This window comes from Vitis vinifera, chromosome 12 (assembly GCF_030704535.1).
Source record: "Vitis vinifera cultivar Pinot Noir 40024 chromosome 12, ASM3070453v1".
NCBI classification, from domain to species: domain Eukaryota; kingdom Viridiplantae; phylum Streptophyta; class Magnoliopsida; order Vitales; family Vitaceae; genus Vitis; species Vitis vinifera.
Window position 1 is genome coordinate 7498932 of NC_081816.1, and position 16714 is coordinate 7515645.

A 16714-nucleotide genomic window follows, 5' to 3' on the forward strand; every position below is an offset into this window, starting at 1 on the left:
GAGTTAGGTAGTGTTAACTTGTCTAAATTGTATTCCTAAAAATAAAAAAAAAATAAAAAAGTGTTTAATAAACTTTCAAATTAATATTCACTATCTGTATTTAACTTAAACTTGCTCTCTATATATGTTGTGGGCATCTTATCATCCATGTGAGGGATCTCAAAGATCAGAAAAATATCACAAATTCTTATATCGTGGGCCAAGTTCCTTCTGTCAATCCCTCCCTTAACCTTTTTTTTAATGATTCAGAATAAAGACAAAAGGGTCAGAAGTAAGCAAATCACGTTTTACTCCTTCTCAGTAAATGTAGGAGAAAATGCGTGCATCCATCTATTCATCGGACGATGCTAGTCTTTATGTCGGTGATGGCAGCTATCATGTAGTCAAATGATCCCCACTCAGCGTGCGGGAAAATAGGTTTTCTAGCTGTCGACAAAATGAGTTTTGAGACACAGAAGAAAAACGGGCAGGGGAGAATGGGTTTACACTTCTTTTCAAATATAAAATATTATTTTTACAGCATTTTAAAAATTAATTTTCCGATAACAGTACATTCATCAAAAATCCTATTCTTAAATATCATAAATAGTCTTTTAAAAAAAAATTATTTAAAAAAAAAATCCATTCCTTATAGAAACTACCATAGATTTAAAATTATTTTTCTTATTATAATAATTTAAAAATTATTTTTTAAAATTATCGTACTTTTATAAAAAATTCTCTTATCATTACCAACCGTATGCATTTCTCACAAATTTATCATCTTTATTTACTCTTTGTTAAGTCACGGAACGTGCAACACGATGTTGAAGAATCTTTGAATAGAAATCACTATTGTAAGTACTCTTACATTTTGACACGTAACATACCCTAATTCTGATGAAGTAGAAAATTACATGCTTTTTTTTGTTTTAATCAAGGAAAAAAAAATATTTTTATTCAATTAAAATTTTAAAAAAATATTAAAATTATCCTTACCTTCAACAAAAAACATTTTAAAAATAGATTGTCCAATCATAAAAATCAAATTAAAATGGTAATAATTACTTCTTCTATCACAAGCATCCAAACCAACCCTACTCAAAAGAGTCAAAATTAATTAATCACATGATAAAAAATATTAGCATTGGATAGTGATCTCTTTTCACGTGGTGCGTGGTCATATGTATGATAATACTATTAAGCATGATTTAGGCCAAGGCCTTAGCCAAACTTGGCTATATATATGCGTGGGGTGTGTCTGAGCTTAGCATTCAGATCAACTACCTATCTTCACTTCTTTAGGTTTGAAACTTAGCTTAGAGCTCTCCAATGGAACTTACTCTCGCATCCCTCTCACCCTTGGCCTTTGGTGCCGTCAATTGTCGTAAAATTTTTGCCCTGGCACCCCCAAGAATGAGAATCAAACAAGGGAGATCAGAATTGCCCTACCTCACAATCACATCCAAGATTGATGAGTTGCAAGTGACCGAAAGACGGTCGGCTAATTACCATCCTAGCATTTGGGATCCCAAATTTATTGAGTCCTTAAGCACTCCCTATACGGTAAGTGTAACATATATATACATATATGTACATAGTAAACCAGGTTTGCATATGAACTTTTGAATTGTTTTGCAGTCTGACGACTTTTCCAACCGATTAGAGGACTTGAAGGAAGAAGCTAAAAGGCTAATTAAGGACGCTAGAGACACTTCCTCCCGATTAGAACTCATTGATTCGATTCAACGGTTGGGAGTTGCTTACCATTTGGAGGAGGAGATCAAAGAGGCTATTGATCTTGTTCATTTGGATGATACCACTACCTATGATCTTTTCACAACTGCACTGCGATTTAGACTTCTACGACAACATGGCTATTCAATTAGCTCAGGTTTTTTTCTTTCTTCATTTTTTTAGTAGAACTATATACAGTAATAGTTAATGTTTTTGTGATCAGAGGCAAGTCCCTGAAAATTTTGGCCTTTTGTTGACTCTGAAAACAGATGTGTTCGATAAATTCAGAAGTAAAGATGGGAGATTCATGGATGGCATAAGCCAGGATATTGCTGGGCTTTTGAGTTTGTATGAAGCTTCCCATCTTGGAGTAGAGGGAGAAGATGACTTGGAAGAAGCCAGGAGGTTCAGTACCATGCATTTGAAGGGACTGGTTGGGAATTTGGAGGGTGATTTAGCTGATCAAGTGCAGCAGTCCCTGGAAGTTCCCTTACACTGGAGGATGCCAAGGCTAGAAGCCCGAAACTTCATCGATATCTATCAAAGGCGCAATACAAAAAACTCAGCTCTCCTTGAGCTAGCCAAGTTGGACTACAATCTAGTCCAATCAGTATATCAGAAGGAGTTGAAGGAGCTAACAAGGTAAAACTGTACTAATTAAAACCCCAGTTGTTTCATGGCAGCAGGTTGACATGTCATATTAACATGTTTGAGACTTGATTCACTAGGTGGTGGACAGACTTGGGATTTAAGGAGAACCTAAGCTTTTCTCGGGATCGATTGATGGAGAACTATTTGTGGTCAATGGGGTTCACTCCTGAGCCCCATTTCTCCAAATGCAGGATAGGACTCACCAAATTCATATGCATATTTTCCGCCGTGGATGACATGTATGACATATATGGATCACCAGATGAGCTTAGACGTTTTACAGATGCTGTGAATCGGTATGAAATATATAACATCATAATAATACAAGCTGCTAATCTTTTGTATGTCTTGTTCTGTGTTACACTTGGATGCCAATTGCCTTAATCATTTTACCTTTCTTTGTTGTGAGCAGATGGGATATTGAGGCACTGGAGGACCTTCCAGAATATATGAAGATATGTTACTTGGCCACATATAACTTTGCTAATGAAATGGTCTACGATGCATTAAAAGATCATGGCCTGAATATTTTACCCTACATCAGAAATCAGGTATTAAGCTAACATTTCGGATACTCAAGAAAAATGAACATGTATAGTCCTGGAATATTTAAGCATTATTTCTCACTAACATTGGCTGATTGATGTTTCCTGCAGTGGGTAAATCTTTGTGCAGCATACTCAATAGAAATGCAATGGTTTTACAGTGGGCACAAGCCAAGCATTGATGAATACTTGGGAAATGCATGGACTTCTGTGGGTGGTCCTGGAATGATGACCCATGTCTATCTTCTCATGGATTGTGTCACCAAGGGAAACTTGAACGATTGTTTGGATCAAGCCTCTAATCTATTTTATTGGTCATCTTTTATCACTCGACTCAGCGATGATTTGGGAACGTCTTCGGTATATTAACTATGCTTATTCCGTTAAACCAAATTATTTTGTTGTTAAGAGACGATTAGATGGTATTGCAAATTGAAACTTCTCTTGTTCTCATCCTAGGCCGAGATTGCAAGAGGCGATGTAGCAAAATCTATCGAATGTTTCATGATTGAAAAACATATATCCGAAGAACAAGCTCGTGATCAAGTGGGGCAGCTGATAAGTCATTCATGGAAAAAGCTTAATGAAGAAAGTGCTAAAAGTTCTCTCCCAAAGTCCGCGATAAATTCTACATTGAACATGGCAAGAACAGCTCAATGTATTTTTCAGGTTGGAGGTGGCATTGGTACATCAACTGGGGTGACTGAAGATCGACTGACTTCATTCATCATCAAGCCATTCGACATTTGATATGATTTAGCACTAGAGTCTAAGGTTCCTCGCTTGGAGATCCAATCAATAAGGCAACTATATTGTCATTTAAATATTAAATCAAGGGAGAGTTTGCAAAATGTATCTTGATTAATTTCTGTCTTCTAAATTTATGAACTTGATTACGATAAATGACAGAAGGTCAAGAAAAAATTAATCTCTTTTGTCAAATCCTGACCAAAGCTTAGGACTAGCAGTGGTGCTCTCCATTGCAACCATGTGCTACGAATTCAAAAGCTATGTGATGCAAATATATACTAAGTCAATCTCAACGTAACAAAAGAAAAACCATGACATAAAACAATACTATAAAGAAAGAATTACATAATTAACCATACAATCAAAACAAAACTCCAAAAAAAAAAAAAACCTAAAATAAATAAATACAAACAAGGGTGTTCTGATGAAGAACGAGTCTTGAAAAATATGAAAAATAGATCAAGTCTTGAAGATATTTGACGTTTTTGCAAGGTAGACAAACATGAGTTTGATTTTTATTTGATTAATTTATTAAAAATGATGAAATTATCCTAAATTCGTATATCTAGTTAACTTATCTCATATTTGAACTTGAAAAATAACGTACTTCTATATAAATACTCTTGAGAGTATTTTTACTTTGAAAAAATATAGAATGAGATTTATAAAATGAGGATTATTTCATCTTTTTAATCAAATAACTTTTTCTTAATTATTTTATGTTTTTTCCCCTAGTGTTTTTAAGAATAAATTACATAAAACCTACCTTCATTAATTTAGTGATGTAAAAGCATATATCATTAATTTTTTCCTAAATTAATGAGTTGAACTAATCCTTAGTTCTTACTTTCTCCCTTGTTTCCCACAATTTTTTTTTTTTTTTGGATTTATCCTTTTGACCCTTGTTTGGGTTTGGTTTTTTCTTTTGAATTGTCCAACTTGAGAGAGAGAGAGAGAGAGAGAGAGAGAGAGAGAGAGAGAGAGATTTGAATTTTAATTTGAGGGAAGTAAAATGCAGTGAATTTGTAGGGATTTGTTTCATTCCGATTTGTTTGTTTGGTGAGAAAATTTTGATGAAGAATATGAATTATGAAAAGGAGAATCAGATTGTACATTAAACCAACAATGGTACCAAGAAAGAAGATAATAAAAGTGCATATATTTTGTACTTTGTTATTATTATAATGGTAATTGACATAAGGACAAGATGAAATAAGAAAAATCAATATAGAGTATATATATTTTGTACTTTGTTATTATTATAATGGTAATTGACCTAATGAGTAATATAAAAAAAATCAATATAGAGGTTTATTAATGACTTTACTTTAAGAAATGTCTCCCATGGTGGAGTGTCATCCCTTTAATCCAAGTAATTTTTTGTTGTTCATGCCAAACTATGGACCAACTTAAATAAGGAAGAGTCAACTTGCATACATGCTTTGGTCATGAGTATCGATGTATGTTAGAAAAGTATCATCAATCAAATGATATCATATGTGGAATTCAAATCTCATTACCTCACAATTGAGTTTTATTGTTTAATATCTTATACATAATATTATTATTCTATATTGTAATCTCATTTTTTATATCTTAATTTTTTTATTTATATTATAATCTCTTTTTTTTTTCTTTTTTTTTTAGTAAGTTGTTTTCATTCATTTATAATATAGTCTCATATGTATGTGTCATCATTCAACGATCTAAATTTAATACATATTTTGAATGATTTGGATTAAAAATTTGATATACCAAATATCTTATTATGTATATGAGAGAAACTTTAAAAATCACCCATTTGTGTCTTGAAAAGTAGTAGTGAGAGTTATTTGATTAGTTGTCAACATCATTTTTCACACCAACTTCTATATTGTAAAAGCTTTTATCAAAAATCATCTACTATCTTGATAAGGCACATAAAAAAAAACAAAAAATAAAAAATAAAAAAGGTAATATTAATTTGTGTTAAAAATGAATTTTGTTATATATTTTACGAAACACCTAATCCCTAAAAATTAAAAAGAAAAAAAAAAGTTTCCAAACATTAAAAACCACTGTGTCATAGTCATTATCAAATGTACTTTAAATATAATGAAGTATATAAAGTTTTATATTTATTTAAACTTATCCTTCTTAGTGTAAAATAGGAAATAAAGTGAAAACGATGATAAAAGAAATAGCTAAGACACGACTTATTTTAATTTTTTCTTATTTTCTATTATTCAACCTTTCAAAATCCAAACTTCAAATCAAGTTAGGTAATTAATCTCAATAAAAGGAAAACAAATATCACAAACTCTATTTACATTGAATGTCCGACAATTTAACCTCAAATCAGAATATTATATGCACTAAGCCACAAATTGTCATGGCTCTATATAGATGCAATGTATGTGCTGTCAATCATTGTTATGTATGATCCAATGATATATAATCACATTGCAAATGTGTTTCCATGCATTTGAATTAAATTTTACTTGTTTGGATTTGAAACTACAAGGGTTTAATTGGTATATAACTTAAAGACTAGAATATAATTTAATTTAAAATTAATTTAAATCATTAAATAATAAATCTTAAATTTTATTGAATATCTGCTAAAAAAATGTTTGATAAATTAATTTATTAACTTAATAAAATTTAATAATTTGACTTAAAAAGAAAACGTGTCACCCTATGTAACTTGAATCCCATGTTATTAATGTTTCATATCTGACATTTATTATTATTTTGTTCCCTAATCTTGATGTTATTCATCTATAGCATGATATTAGGGGGTTGGGATTCAATTTATTATTTTATTTTCTATTCTTCAACCTTGGAAGGTACCACATAGCCTTAAATCCAAACAAGTTGTAGTAATCTAGAATTAAGGTGATCAATGTCGATAAAAAGATCCATCTACTTGGAAGGGCTGAACCCTGACTATTAATCTCAAATCAGTATATAGTAACAAAATTTTTTCACTAGATTGCATGTGTGACCTAAATTGGACAAGGGAAGGGGGTTGTTTAACCATTCAAAAGTTAAAAGCACCTTTTACTCATTATAACATGTGTTTTTATTTTATAAGTGTTTGAATTTTAGAATTAATTAAACTGCTTAGAATTAAGAGTTGTTAAGATGGTTTTAATTGCTTTTTGATGGAGTTTTAAAAATCACTTTTAAAAATTTAAAGAATCACTTGGAAGTCGTTTTTGTATTAGCATTAATAGCCTATTTGAAAGTAATTCTGAAAAGGTTAAAAGCAATTTCTAATCCAATTATGATACATGGTCATAACTCATAAGCGTGTTTTTACGTGTTTGAATTTTAGAATTAAACTTCAAATCAAATTCTTCTTGTTTAGGCTTAAAATTAAGAGTTGTTTAGATGGTTTTAATTCTTTTAGAAGTAATTTTGAAAAGGTTAAAAGCAATTTCTATTTTAATTATGATACAAGCATGGTCGTAAGTGTTTTTACGTGTTTGAATTTTAGAATTAAACTTCTAATCAAATTCTAGTTGTTTAAGGTTGAAAGTAAGAGTTGTTAAGATAACATCTTTTATCTCATAGAAAGCTGCTCAAGTCTTTAGTCGGCATTTATCAAGTCAAGAGCAATTTTAAGCCATACCAAAGCCCAAGCTACATTAAAGTCTAAGTTATACCATCGCCCAAATTATTCCAAGACCCAAATCACGCTCAAATCCAAGTCACACCAAGACCCAAGTCAAGATTCAAAACTAAATCAAGACAAAATTCAAATGAAATTCAAACTATTCAAGATCAAACTTTTTGAAGCCCCTAATTAACAATAGGAAAGGAAAATTAGAAAACAAAATAAAAATTATACTTTCATTATTCTTTCAATTAATAAAAGCGTAATATGATCATGTATTATATTTTTTAGAAGAAATCGGTGTGTATAATAATGCATTATTAAAGACAATCATTTTTTTTTTTTTTCATTTATAACCAAATACCAAGTAATTCTCATTAAAAGTGTTTTTAATGGAAGTATAAAAATTGATCTAACAAAGATTTTATGAAGGTTAAAAGTGCTTTTTAATACTTGAAGCTCTTCTTTTCAATCACTTTTAAAAATCTAAAGAATTACTTGAATTCCTACACAATAACTTGTTGTATGATTATTTCAAAAAATCAATTTGTTTGCTAAATTATACATTACCAAAAACACTATCCAAATGGGCTCTAACTCTCACATCCTTAATCCTTCCAAAATCACACGGCCCAAAACACTATCCAAATGGGCTCTAACTCTCACATCCCTAATCCTTCCAAATTCACATGGCCCAAAACACTATCTAAATGGGCTCTAACTCTCACATCCCTAATCCTTCCAAAATCTCTCTCTCTCTCTCTCTCTCATTTTGGTGATATTGATTGTCATAGAAATTTAGTCCTTGTGTTGAAGAAATCAAAATAAAAATTAAGAAAGAATCAAATATGGGCTCGAACTCTCACGTCCCTACATCCCTAATCCTTCCAAAATCACACAGCCCAATGGGCTCTCTCTCTCTCTCCTTTTGGTGACAATCAACATTACCCTACTTCATGATCACCTCAAAGATTAATGGGTTTTACGAAGATCTCTAAATTTGGTGTAATTATTTGATCCAAGTTGAAAATGAATGAAAGTTTTAAAAAGAGTTTATATTAAAATTCAATATCTAAAGCCCATGGACTTGAAGAGAGATAATGGAGGCTTATGTGTGAGTACGAGGCCCAAGCCCAGAACCAATGAAATTTTAAGGGCCCAATATACACATGGACCTAAAATTGAAAGCTAAAATCTTAATTAAGCATAAGGAGGCTCCTCCTATATTTTGAATTGAGTATAGATGAAGATATACTACTTATGATGCCTTATGGAGAAACCATGCCTTGGTATCATCCTATCCTAGATTAGGCAAGGGATAAAGCTAATGTCTTTTATGATACTCTAAACAAAGGAACGAATAAGTATAATGTTGCTTTCTTCAAAACCAACTCTTTGAACAACCTTTTCTGATACCACAACGTTATTTTTCACTAATATTAATTAATTTATGTTCATCGTAGTTGTCAAATCTTTGAAAATTATATTTGATAAAAGCAAAATATTTTTACAATAAGTAGAAGTTGAGTATCATGAATACTCGAAAAAGCATAGGAATTGATTTCTTATGACTAATTTAATCACATCAATATGATACGAATCATAAAGCAACAATTAATACTATTTTGTAATTGAAGATGACTAAATTATATTGCATATATCCTAAGTTCACCACAGGTAACATAGTCATAGCATCTATCTAATATCACATGATCAAAGAAATCATATTAGAAGTAGGAGAACAAGTGACACAACTAATAAAGGTCTGCAAAATGAAAAGAAATTAGTTCAATTTTTTACGGACATGGAGAAAGAAAGGAAGAAGTGTGAGTTGATGAAAGTTTACAAGTGTCATTCTAGCTTGATAGAGAGAAAGAGAGAGAGAGAGAGAGAGATTAGTAAAGTTCTAAGAAAAAGAAAAAAGTAAAAAAGTGGGGGTTAAGCTTAAGCATGACCACCATGCTTTTCTTCATTGAGAGCGGCTGTGGCAGAAACGTAATAAGCAACACAAAAGAGGGCATGCACAAAACACAGAATGCCTCCAATGGACAGAAAGTGATGGTGTGAGAAGCCACAGGAAGTCCTTGACTTGTGGTTTGACAATGTCCCTATCACCAGCATGGAGAATCCAACGGCTAATATTATCCTGATCAATCATTCCAAAAAATTAAAAAAATCAAAATCAAATATGATCTTCCTTGCCCACAATCAGTGGGATAGAAAATTAGAAACAATGCATAGAATCATACCAATAATTCACACCCAAACAAGATTACTGTTGACCCACACTTTCTGAAAAAGGTTACATGCCATGAGAGTATGGGTTTTGAATCATTTTGAATCAAAGTCTTGGATGATCAAGCAATACCCAAATGAAATTTTTTGCAAAAATTCAAAGAGAGGGAGGTATATATACCAAGAGAAAACGAGGCAAACCACTGAGAGTTGCCTGTTGGGGGAGGCCTTCTGGAAGTCTTCTTGGCTGCAGATGCACATGCAGCCACCAAGCAAGTTTGAAAGAATGTGGGCAAAGGCCAGAAGGGCTGCTGCAGCTAACCCTAGCTTGAAGGCATCCTCACTGGGCTCTCTACACTCAAATATCCACAGCCTCAAATGCTTAACCTAGACCCAAAAAGAAAAAAAACAACATTCATAACTTCAAAAACTTTACTCTTTTTTTTTGTAAATCTAAACTAGAAGAAGAAGGAGAAGAAGAACACACCTTGTTTTGAGCAACTTCTGCTTCGATGCCTAGGATGCCTGCTCCTACATCCATGGCAACAATCAACATACAGACAAATAAACCACAAAGTTTAGCCATTTTTGTGGGTGAAGAGGGAAGGAGAGGAGGAGGAGGAGTGGGGTTTGATGGGGGAAGTTGGTAGTGTGAACAAGGATATAATATATAAGGAGGATTGATTGATATTGGAATGATAAAGTGAGAAGGTGGAGATAAATAATGTAAGGGTAAAAGTTTCTTTTGTCCACACCGTTCCAATTCGACTTTAGTTTTCTTTTTTCATTTTTTTTTTTTTTCATCTCCTTTTTTCTTCTTATTCTTTCTTTTCTTGCTGTCTTGGATTCCATTGATGGGGTACAAGGAAAGTAGGGTATATAACCAGCTCATAGATGTGGTGCCCTAGGCATCCAACAATGACAAAAGAAGAATCGGTGGGTAATCATTTTGAGTATTTTTGACTTTTAAGCTGATTCCCACTGGTAGGGCGAAAGATGGGAGAAATGAAACAAACAGGATTCAAGAAAATTTCTCTATCTTACTTTCCTTTTTATTCTCTATCTATTCCAACCAAATATGAGGAATGAGGGGTTTTGTTTTTGTTTTTCCTTTCTTTTTTTCTTTTTTTTCTTTTTTGGGTTTTTTTGATAAAAAAAAGGTTATTTAATTAAAATGGATGAGGTACTCACATATTTTGAAAAATAACTTCTATTTTTTATAAACATGAAATATAATCTGTTTTAAACAAAAATATTCAATTTTTTTTTTAATTCAAATATTCAGATTATGTTATCCCTTTGTTACAAATATAATTCCTTCAAAGAATACAAGGGATAGAAGGCCTTTCATTTCTCATATTTTTTTGGGACGGATATAAAACAATTTTTATGTCAACAAAAAATGAGAATTTGTTTGATTATATAAATTAGAAATAATTTTGAAAATAATGAAAATATTGTTGTAAAATAAAAGAATTAGAAGAAGAAACTAGAAGATTAATTATAAATTGAAATGCTGAAAGAAAAATAGAATAAAATTTTATTAGCAGACCAAGTCTCCCTTAAAAGATAGGAAAATATAGATGAACATCCACAAGTTCTCAATATGATAAATTTTCATGTTTTATAACACTCTCCCTTAATTATCATAAGAATATATCATATTAAAACTTTAATAGGAAAAATCCAATGGGAAAACCCTAGTGAAGAGGAAAAAATATAAAGTTTTTAAAATTATTTGACCATTAAAAATATCTCATTAAAAACCTTATCAATAAAACTTAATGGGATAAAACCTGAATGAAGGAAAAAAGAATACAATATATTCATATTAGTATTTTCTCCCTCATATAAACATAATGATATATGTTTTCTTTAACACTTTAACAGACTAATCTCTCGTTCCTTGCATTCCAATATCATATTTTAATTAATTTTTTCAATGTAGTCAATGGTAATATTTTTGTAAATAGATCTATTAGATTATCATATGATTAGATCTTTTGAAGATTAATTTCATTGTTTTCTTAGAGCTTGTGAGTATAGAAGAATTTGGAGATATGTTTAATTTTATCACCTTTTATAAATTCTCTTTTAATTTATGCATACTAAGCAACATTATCTTCATATAACTTAATAACATTATCTTTAATGGAGGATAATCCACGTGATTTTTGAATATATTGGATCATTGACTTTAGTTATTTATTCACGACTTGCTTCATAAATTGAATTGAAAATACCTTTAAATGATTTGAAAAAGCAACTATCATTGGTTGTTTGATTGATCTCATGAGATTATTGCACTACCATAGGTAAATATGTAGCTCATTTAAGATCAAGCTTTGTCAGGGTTTGAAACATAACCAACATCCACATATCCAAGCAAGTGAGATTCTTCTCTTTTTAAATAAAATGAACTCATGTAAGTTGTTCTACAAATATATTGTAATACATGTTTAATCTCATTCCAATGCCTTTGCATTGGTGTAGAACTTTATGTTAGTAGCAGAATCACAAAAAATGCTATTGTGATTGGGTACAATTTGCAAGATACATCAATATGCCAATTCTTATGAGATATGGTATCTCTAAACCTAACACTTTTTCATTTTCTTCTTTGGGATAAAACATATATTTGTTCACTTCAAGTGAAAAAACAATCATAAGAGAGTTAAGTGAGTGTGATTTGTTCACATGAAAGTGCTTTATGACTTTCTATGTATGCTAACGGATGGCCTAATATTCCATTTCACAAGTATTCGATTTGCAAATTAAGACAAAATTTTAGTTTTCCAAGATCTTTCATTAGATAATTAACCACTCTTATAAACTTTTCAAGAGTTCTAATAACATTGTAACAATTACAAACCTCTACTTTAATCTATACAAGGATATAATTTGGTCAAGTATGTTATCATCATGACTTGATTGAGAATACAATATGGGATTTTCAATCATTGTTTTAGAAATTTTTTATCCTTTAAATAATTATTTGCTTCAAGTATGTTAATTATTCAGAGAATTATTTGCTTCAAGTATTTTAAATCCTTCAAAGACTTGGTTATTCCATACATTTTAAATCCTTGAGAGATTTTAACATCTATGAATTCATATACATTCTAAACTATATATCAAGTTTTTAGGGACTATGAATCATATGATTGAATCATTATATGTATTGATACTAGATCTTTGCAAAAAAAATATTTTGGCGTAATTTTTTTTTTATAGCATAATAACCTAATTTTTAGTTTTATATATGGAGGTATCCTTGCCTCTTCAGGAGACCATTTATTTAATTTGTATATCTTTAGTTGTTATTTATTTAATATGTGCCTCTTCAAAGGCTATCCGTTTCAGTTGTACACCTCTTTTAAGGGCTACAAGTTTCTCAATATCTAACTTATCAATTATTTTGTGACTTCTTTAACGATATATTTGCTTCCCAGAAAATATTAGGGAAAGAAAAAAAAATGTTAAGGAAAATGATTTTCTCATATTTAGTTTTCTTATAAAAAAAATACAAAAGAAAGTTAAATATAATTAAAATTATTAAGAGATTCGTATATTTTTAAATTATTTAATATTTACATAGAAGAATTAAATAAATATAAAAAGTTTGACATAGTCTATAAAAATAATTTATTTATTTTAAATCTATTTTTAATTTTCCTTCACTTTCTCTTTCCTTTTACTTTTTCCCTCTATTTTCTTTCCCTTGCATTTTCCCTCAAACTTTTCAGAAACCAAACATAGCATAAGAGTATCAATTTTTTCATGTGTTTTTCCTTATGTTTTCTTTTTGCAAGAAATCAAACCATTTGGAATGACAAATCTACCACACTTCAGACGTACCTTGGATTTTTTTGTCATTATAATAACTACTTATCCTATCAAGACATTAGTTTTTGCTTCAATTATTTTACCATGCTACAAAACATGTGTCTACTACTATGTCAATTAATTATCCTTTAGGACATTAATTTATCATATTCACTAGTATAAAAAATTCCACGAAATTTCATGTCATTTTTCTAGAATTAACTTTCTCCCCTACCAATGGGAAGATTTGTTTTATCTAAATAATAGTTTACACAATATGTCATACTATCCTTTGAGGGTACAGATAAACTAGTCATTAAGTAAAAACTTTTAGTTTTATAATATATGTTTACATGACTTGTAATAAGTTTATGTATTATTGTTCATCCCGAGGACCATGTCGGTCATATTGGATTCTTTTGGATCTGACAAAATGTATGGTGTCATTCACATGGGATTATATGAATCACAATTAACATAATTTTATCTCTCCTATAGCCTATAATCAAGTTTACTTTATACATTAATATATATGTTGTAAAATTAAGGAGACAAATATTTTAGAATAAATCTTTTTTCAGAGTAATAATAATTATATAACTTTTAGTTATGCATGATAACACAATATTTTCATAGCCATAAAGTATTTTTCACATAATTATTGGTTCTATGAACTTCACAAAGGTGTACAAAATTGTTAATTAATAATTTTGTTCTTTATATCTTTATATGAATTTCAATATCTATTAATTTGCTAGCATGTTCTTTATAATAAAAATAATATATTTATTTCATTATCATTTTTATTTTTTATCAAATTCATTTAAAGAAATAAAATTATGACTTCAAATTTTTTGTTATCCCTTTGATAAAAAAAGTTTAATTCTTATAAATGAATTAAATAGATTTTGTTTAGAATAATAAATATATTATATTAAATAAATAAGAATAAAGGATATTATTTTAAAAGAAATTTCATTACAATATAAATTAATTAAAACGTGAAGTTTTATTTTATATATTCAATAAATCAACCAAAATGGGTTCTTGGATAACTTTATTTTTATTACAAGAATAAACTAATAATAAAAATTAATAGCATATCATTAAACTTTTACCTTCAATAAATGATAACATTTTTTATCATATTCAATCATGACTTACCATTTAACCAATTTTCTAAAATATAGGGATGTACATTGGGCTCTGCAACCCATATGGCCCTGGTCAAAGCAGGCCCAAGTCCGAGGTGGTCTGACTGCCGATTGCAGAAATATTCAGGCCACTGGGCCTCACATAGGATAGAATTTGACCCTCAAGCAAGGCCCAAAAAGATGAAACTCAAGCCCAGAAGAGCCCATGTGTGTAGCGCAAGGATTTGAATGGGACATCATTGGAAAGGACCATTTTTATCCACGAGCCCAGAAGAGAGGGAAAAAGGCATGAGCCAAAATTTTCCTCTGCAAACTGAAAATTTTCATCCATATAAGTTCCTACAATTCCCTTACGTGAAAAATTCTAACCCAGAAGTTTCAAGAACTAGACAAATATTCTTCAACTTTGTTCATCTACTGTGTCTATTTAAAACAAAATTGAAAAAATAAAGGAAGGAGAAGACGCTAACATACCCATGAGATTCCCAAGATCCGAACCCGGTTAAACAAAACCCGAGATTCGCAAAGCATCCGAAACGTAACCCGCGCGAGTGAGCAGCACGTTTGATCACCATGAATAGTTCAGGAGAGCTTGGAAGGATCGAAGAGCAAGTGCTGGAGAAGAAGCCTGCTCTCGGCTAACTTCTTCAGCAGGATCAACTGCTCCAGAGAGAAGACGCAGCATCCCCTCGAGTATAGCATCGTTTGAGCCACTGGCGAGTTCACCAGAACCTGAAGCAGCTGTTGCCGGTTGAGCCGCGTCAGTCCGCCGAAGGGGCCGGTGTCGTTGATAGGGTCGTGCGGAACGAAGTTGGAGTCGCATGGCATGGATTGCAGTGCTCTGATCTGCGCCTGGAGGAACTTGATGTACTTGTAGGCCTCTTCGAGCATCGTCGCCATGTCCATCTTCTTGTCCCACGGCATCAGCTTCTGCAAGCATCGAGTCTTGTCGCTGATTTTCTGCCGCCTCTGCCTCGCTAGACTGCTCTGCGGCACCACCGGCGGAGGAGGAGGGTCCGGCCATCTGTACGGTGCGGAGAAGCAGTTCGATAGCTTGAAGCTCTTCACTATGGCGTCGAGCGTGTACGAGTCGGTCGGCGAGTAGGATCGGACGCGTTTGTGAGACGACTCGGCATGAGTAGAAAACTGTTCGACAGAGCGGAGTTCCGGCAAATGTTGAAAGCTCGAGTCACAAAGAATAGGAAAAGTATCTGAGGCGTTGGAGGTGAATGTAAATGGCTCACTAGACTTGTCCGTCTTCTCTTCATTCTCCACCAGCTCTTTCTTCGGCATTTTGAGCTGCTTCGAGCACTCGCCAACCTGTTTCTGATGCAACGCCGTGAAATCCTCGCTGGAAAAACCAAAACCAGTCGCATCGGTCACCGGAAAAGTGCTGGTTCCGTAGTCCGGTAAAGAACCCAGGCTCTTCTCCTGATTAAGGCTGACAAATGTCTGAAGACTGACCCCTGAAAACATGGCGTTGAAGCAAAAATCATCTGTAGTTTGTCCAGCGAAGGCCATAGGGTAAGCCCCAGAACCCTCACCGGTGGGCAAACTCGCTTGCAAATCCCTCTGCATACGTTAAAATTTCAAGACCCCACCCCCCAAAAAAAATGGGAAAAAAAGGAAAAACAAAGCGGAAGAGAGAGAGAGAGAGAAAAGAACCCTGAGAAAGTCCCTAGGCACAAAGTGCGGCGATTATATAAGCTAACAAGGGGAGACACGTGTCAAATTCATATAGGGGCAGAATGTCCGTACAGGACCGGTTGAGCGGCTACAAGATCGAGAATGATTGTGCGAGTAAAGGTAACCGACAGCTGGCGACGGCACTGCCGTTTATTGTCGGTTCAGGTGACCGGAAGCAGCCTTTTCGCTCTCCCTCGCAATTTTTGGCATTTGAACTTTGGAAGCTGCGGTGAATATGCACCGTTGGATGAAGGTAATGGGATGAGGTGGAGACCAGATAGGACGAGTAACGTATGCAGCGTGATGTAAAGCAAAGCGGTTAGTTATAAAGTGGAGGGCGTTTTAGGGAAATCGTAACTGATTAGCTAACGACAGAAGAAGGGAATGATAACGTTTATGGGGGTGAGTGGGTTTAACACGTGCTGCCTGGCATTGCCAGTGTTGTCACATAGTGCTGATGAGCTCCGCCAATGGTAGAAGTTGATAACAATTAGCATGAATCACAAATGGAAATATTAATGAAAAAGTTTATATAAAGATAAGAAGAAAAA

General features: G+C 32.4%; 4 protein-coding genes across 4 annotated transcripts; 2 read left to right on the plus strand and 2 right to left on the minus strand.

Moving 5' to 3' along the window:
* The first annotated feature begins 1271 nt into the window (after positions 1–1271).
* Positions 1272–2393, plus strand: LOC132254771 (probable terpene synthase 9). Its single transcript, XM_059741249.1, has 3 exons — positions 1272–1545; positions 1621–1873; positions 1986–2393. Exons 1-3 carry the CDS (start codon positions 1312–1314, stop codon positions 2360–2362), a joined length of 864 nt encoding a protein of 287 aa, XP_059597232.1. The 5' UTR covers positions 1272–1311; the 3' UTR covers positions 2363–2393.
* Positions 2394–2520: 127 nt separating this feature from the next.
* Positions 2521–3662, plus strand: LOC100251703 (probable terpene synthase 9). The gene is made up of 4 exons (XM_002275237.4): positions 2521–2663; positions 2780–2918; positions 3024–3272; positions 3372–3662. The coding sequence occupies exons 1-4, from the start codon at positions 2521–2523 to the stop codon at positions 3660–3662; spliced, it is 822 nt and encodes a 273-aa protein (XP_002275273.2).
* Positions 3663–9036: 5374 nt separating this feature from the next.
* LOC100246598 (protein VASCULATURE COMPLEXITY AND CONNECTIVITY) lies at positions 9037–10231 on the minus strand. Its single transcript, XM_002281149.4, has 3 exons — positions 9986–10231; positions 9680–9885; positions 9037–9409 (listed from the first exon to the last, which is right to left on the minus strand). The coding sequence occupies exons 1-3, from the start codon at positions 10082–10084 to the stop codon at positions 9208–9210; spliced, it is 507 nt and encodes a 168-aa protein (XP_002281185.1). The 5' UTR covers positions 10085–10231; the 3' UTR covers positions 9037–9207.
* Positions 10232–14696: 4465 nt separating this feature from the next.
* LOC104880888 (transcription factor bHLH117) lies at positions 14697–16626 on the minus strand. The gene has a single exon (XM_010659037.3). The coding sequence runs from the start codon at positions 16053–16055 to the stop codon at positions 15060–15062; it is 996 nt and encodes a 331-aa protein (XP_010657339.1). The 5' UTR covers positions 16056–16626; the 3' UTR covers positions 14697–15059.
* Between the last annotated feature and the right edge of the window lie 88 nt (positions 16627–16714).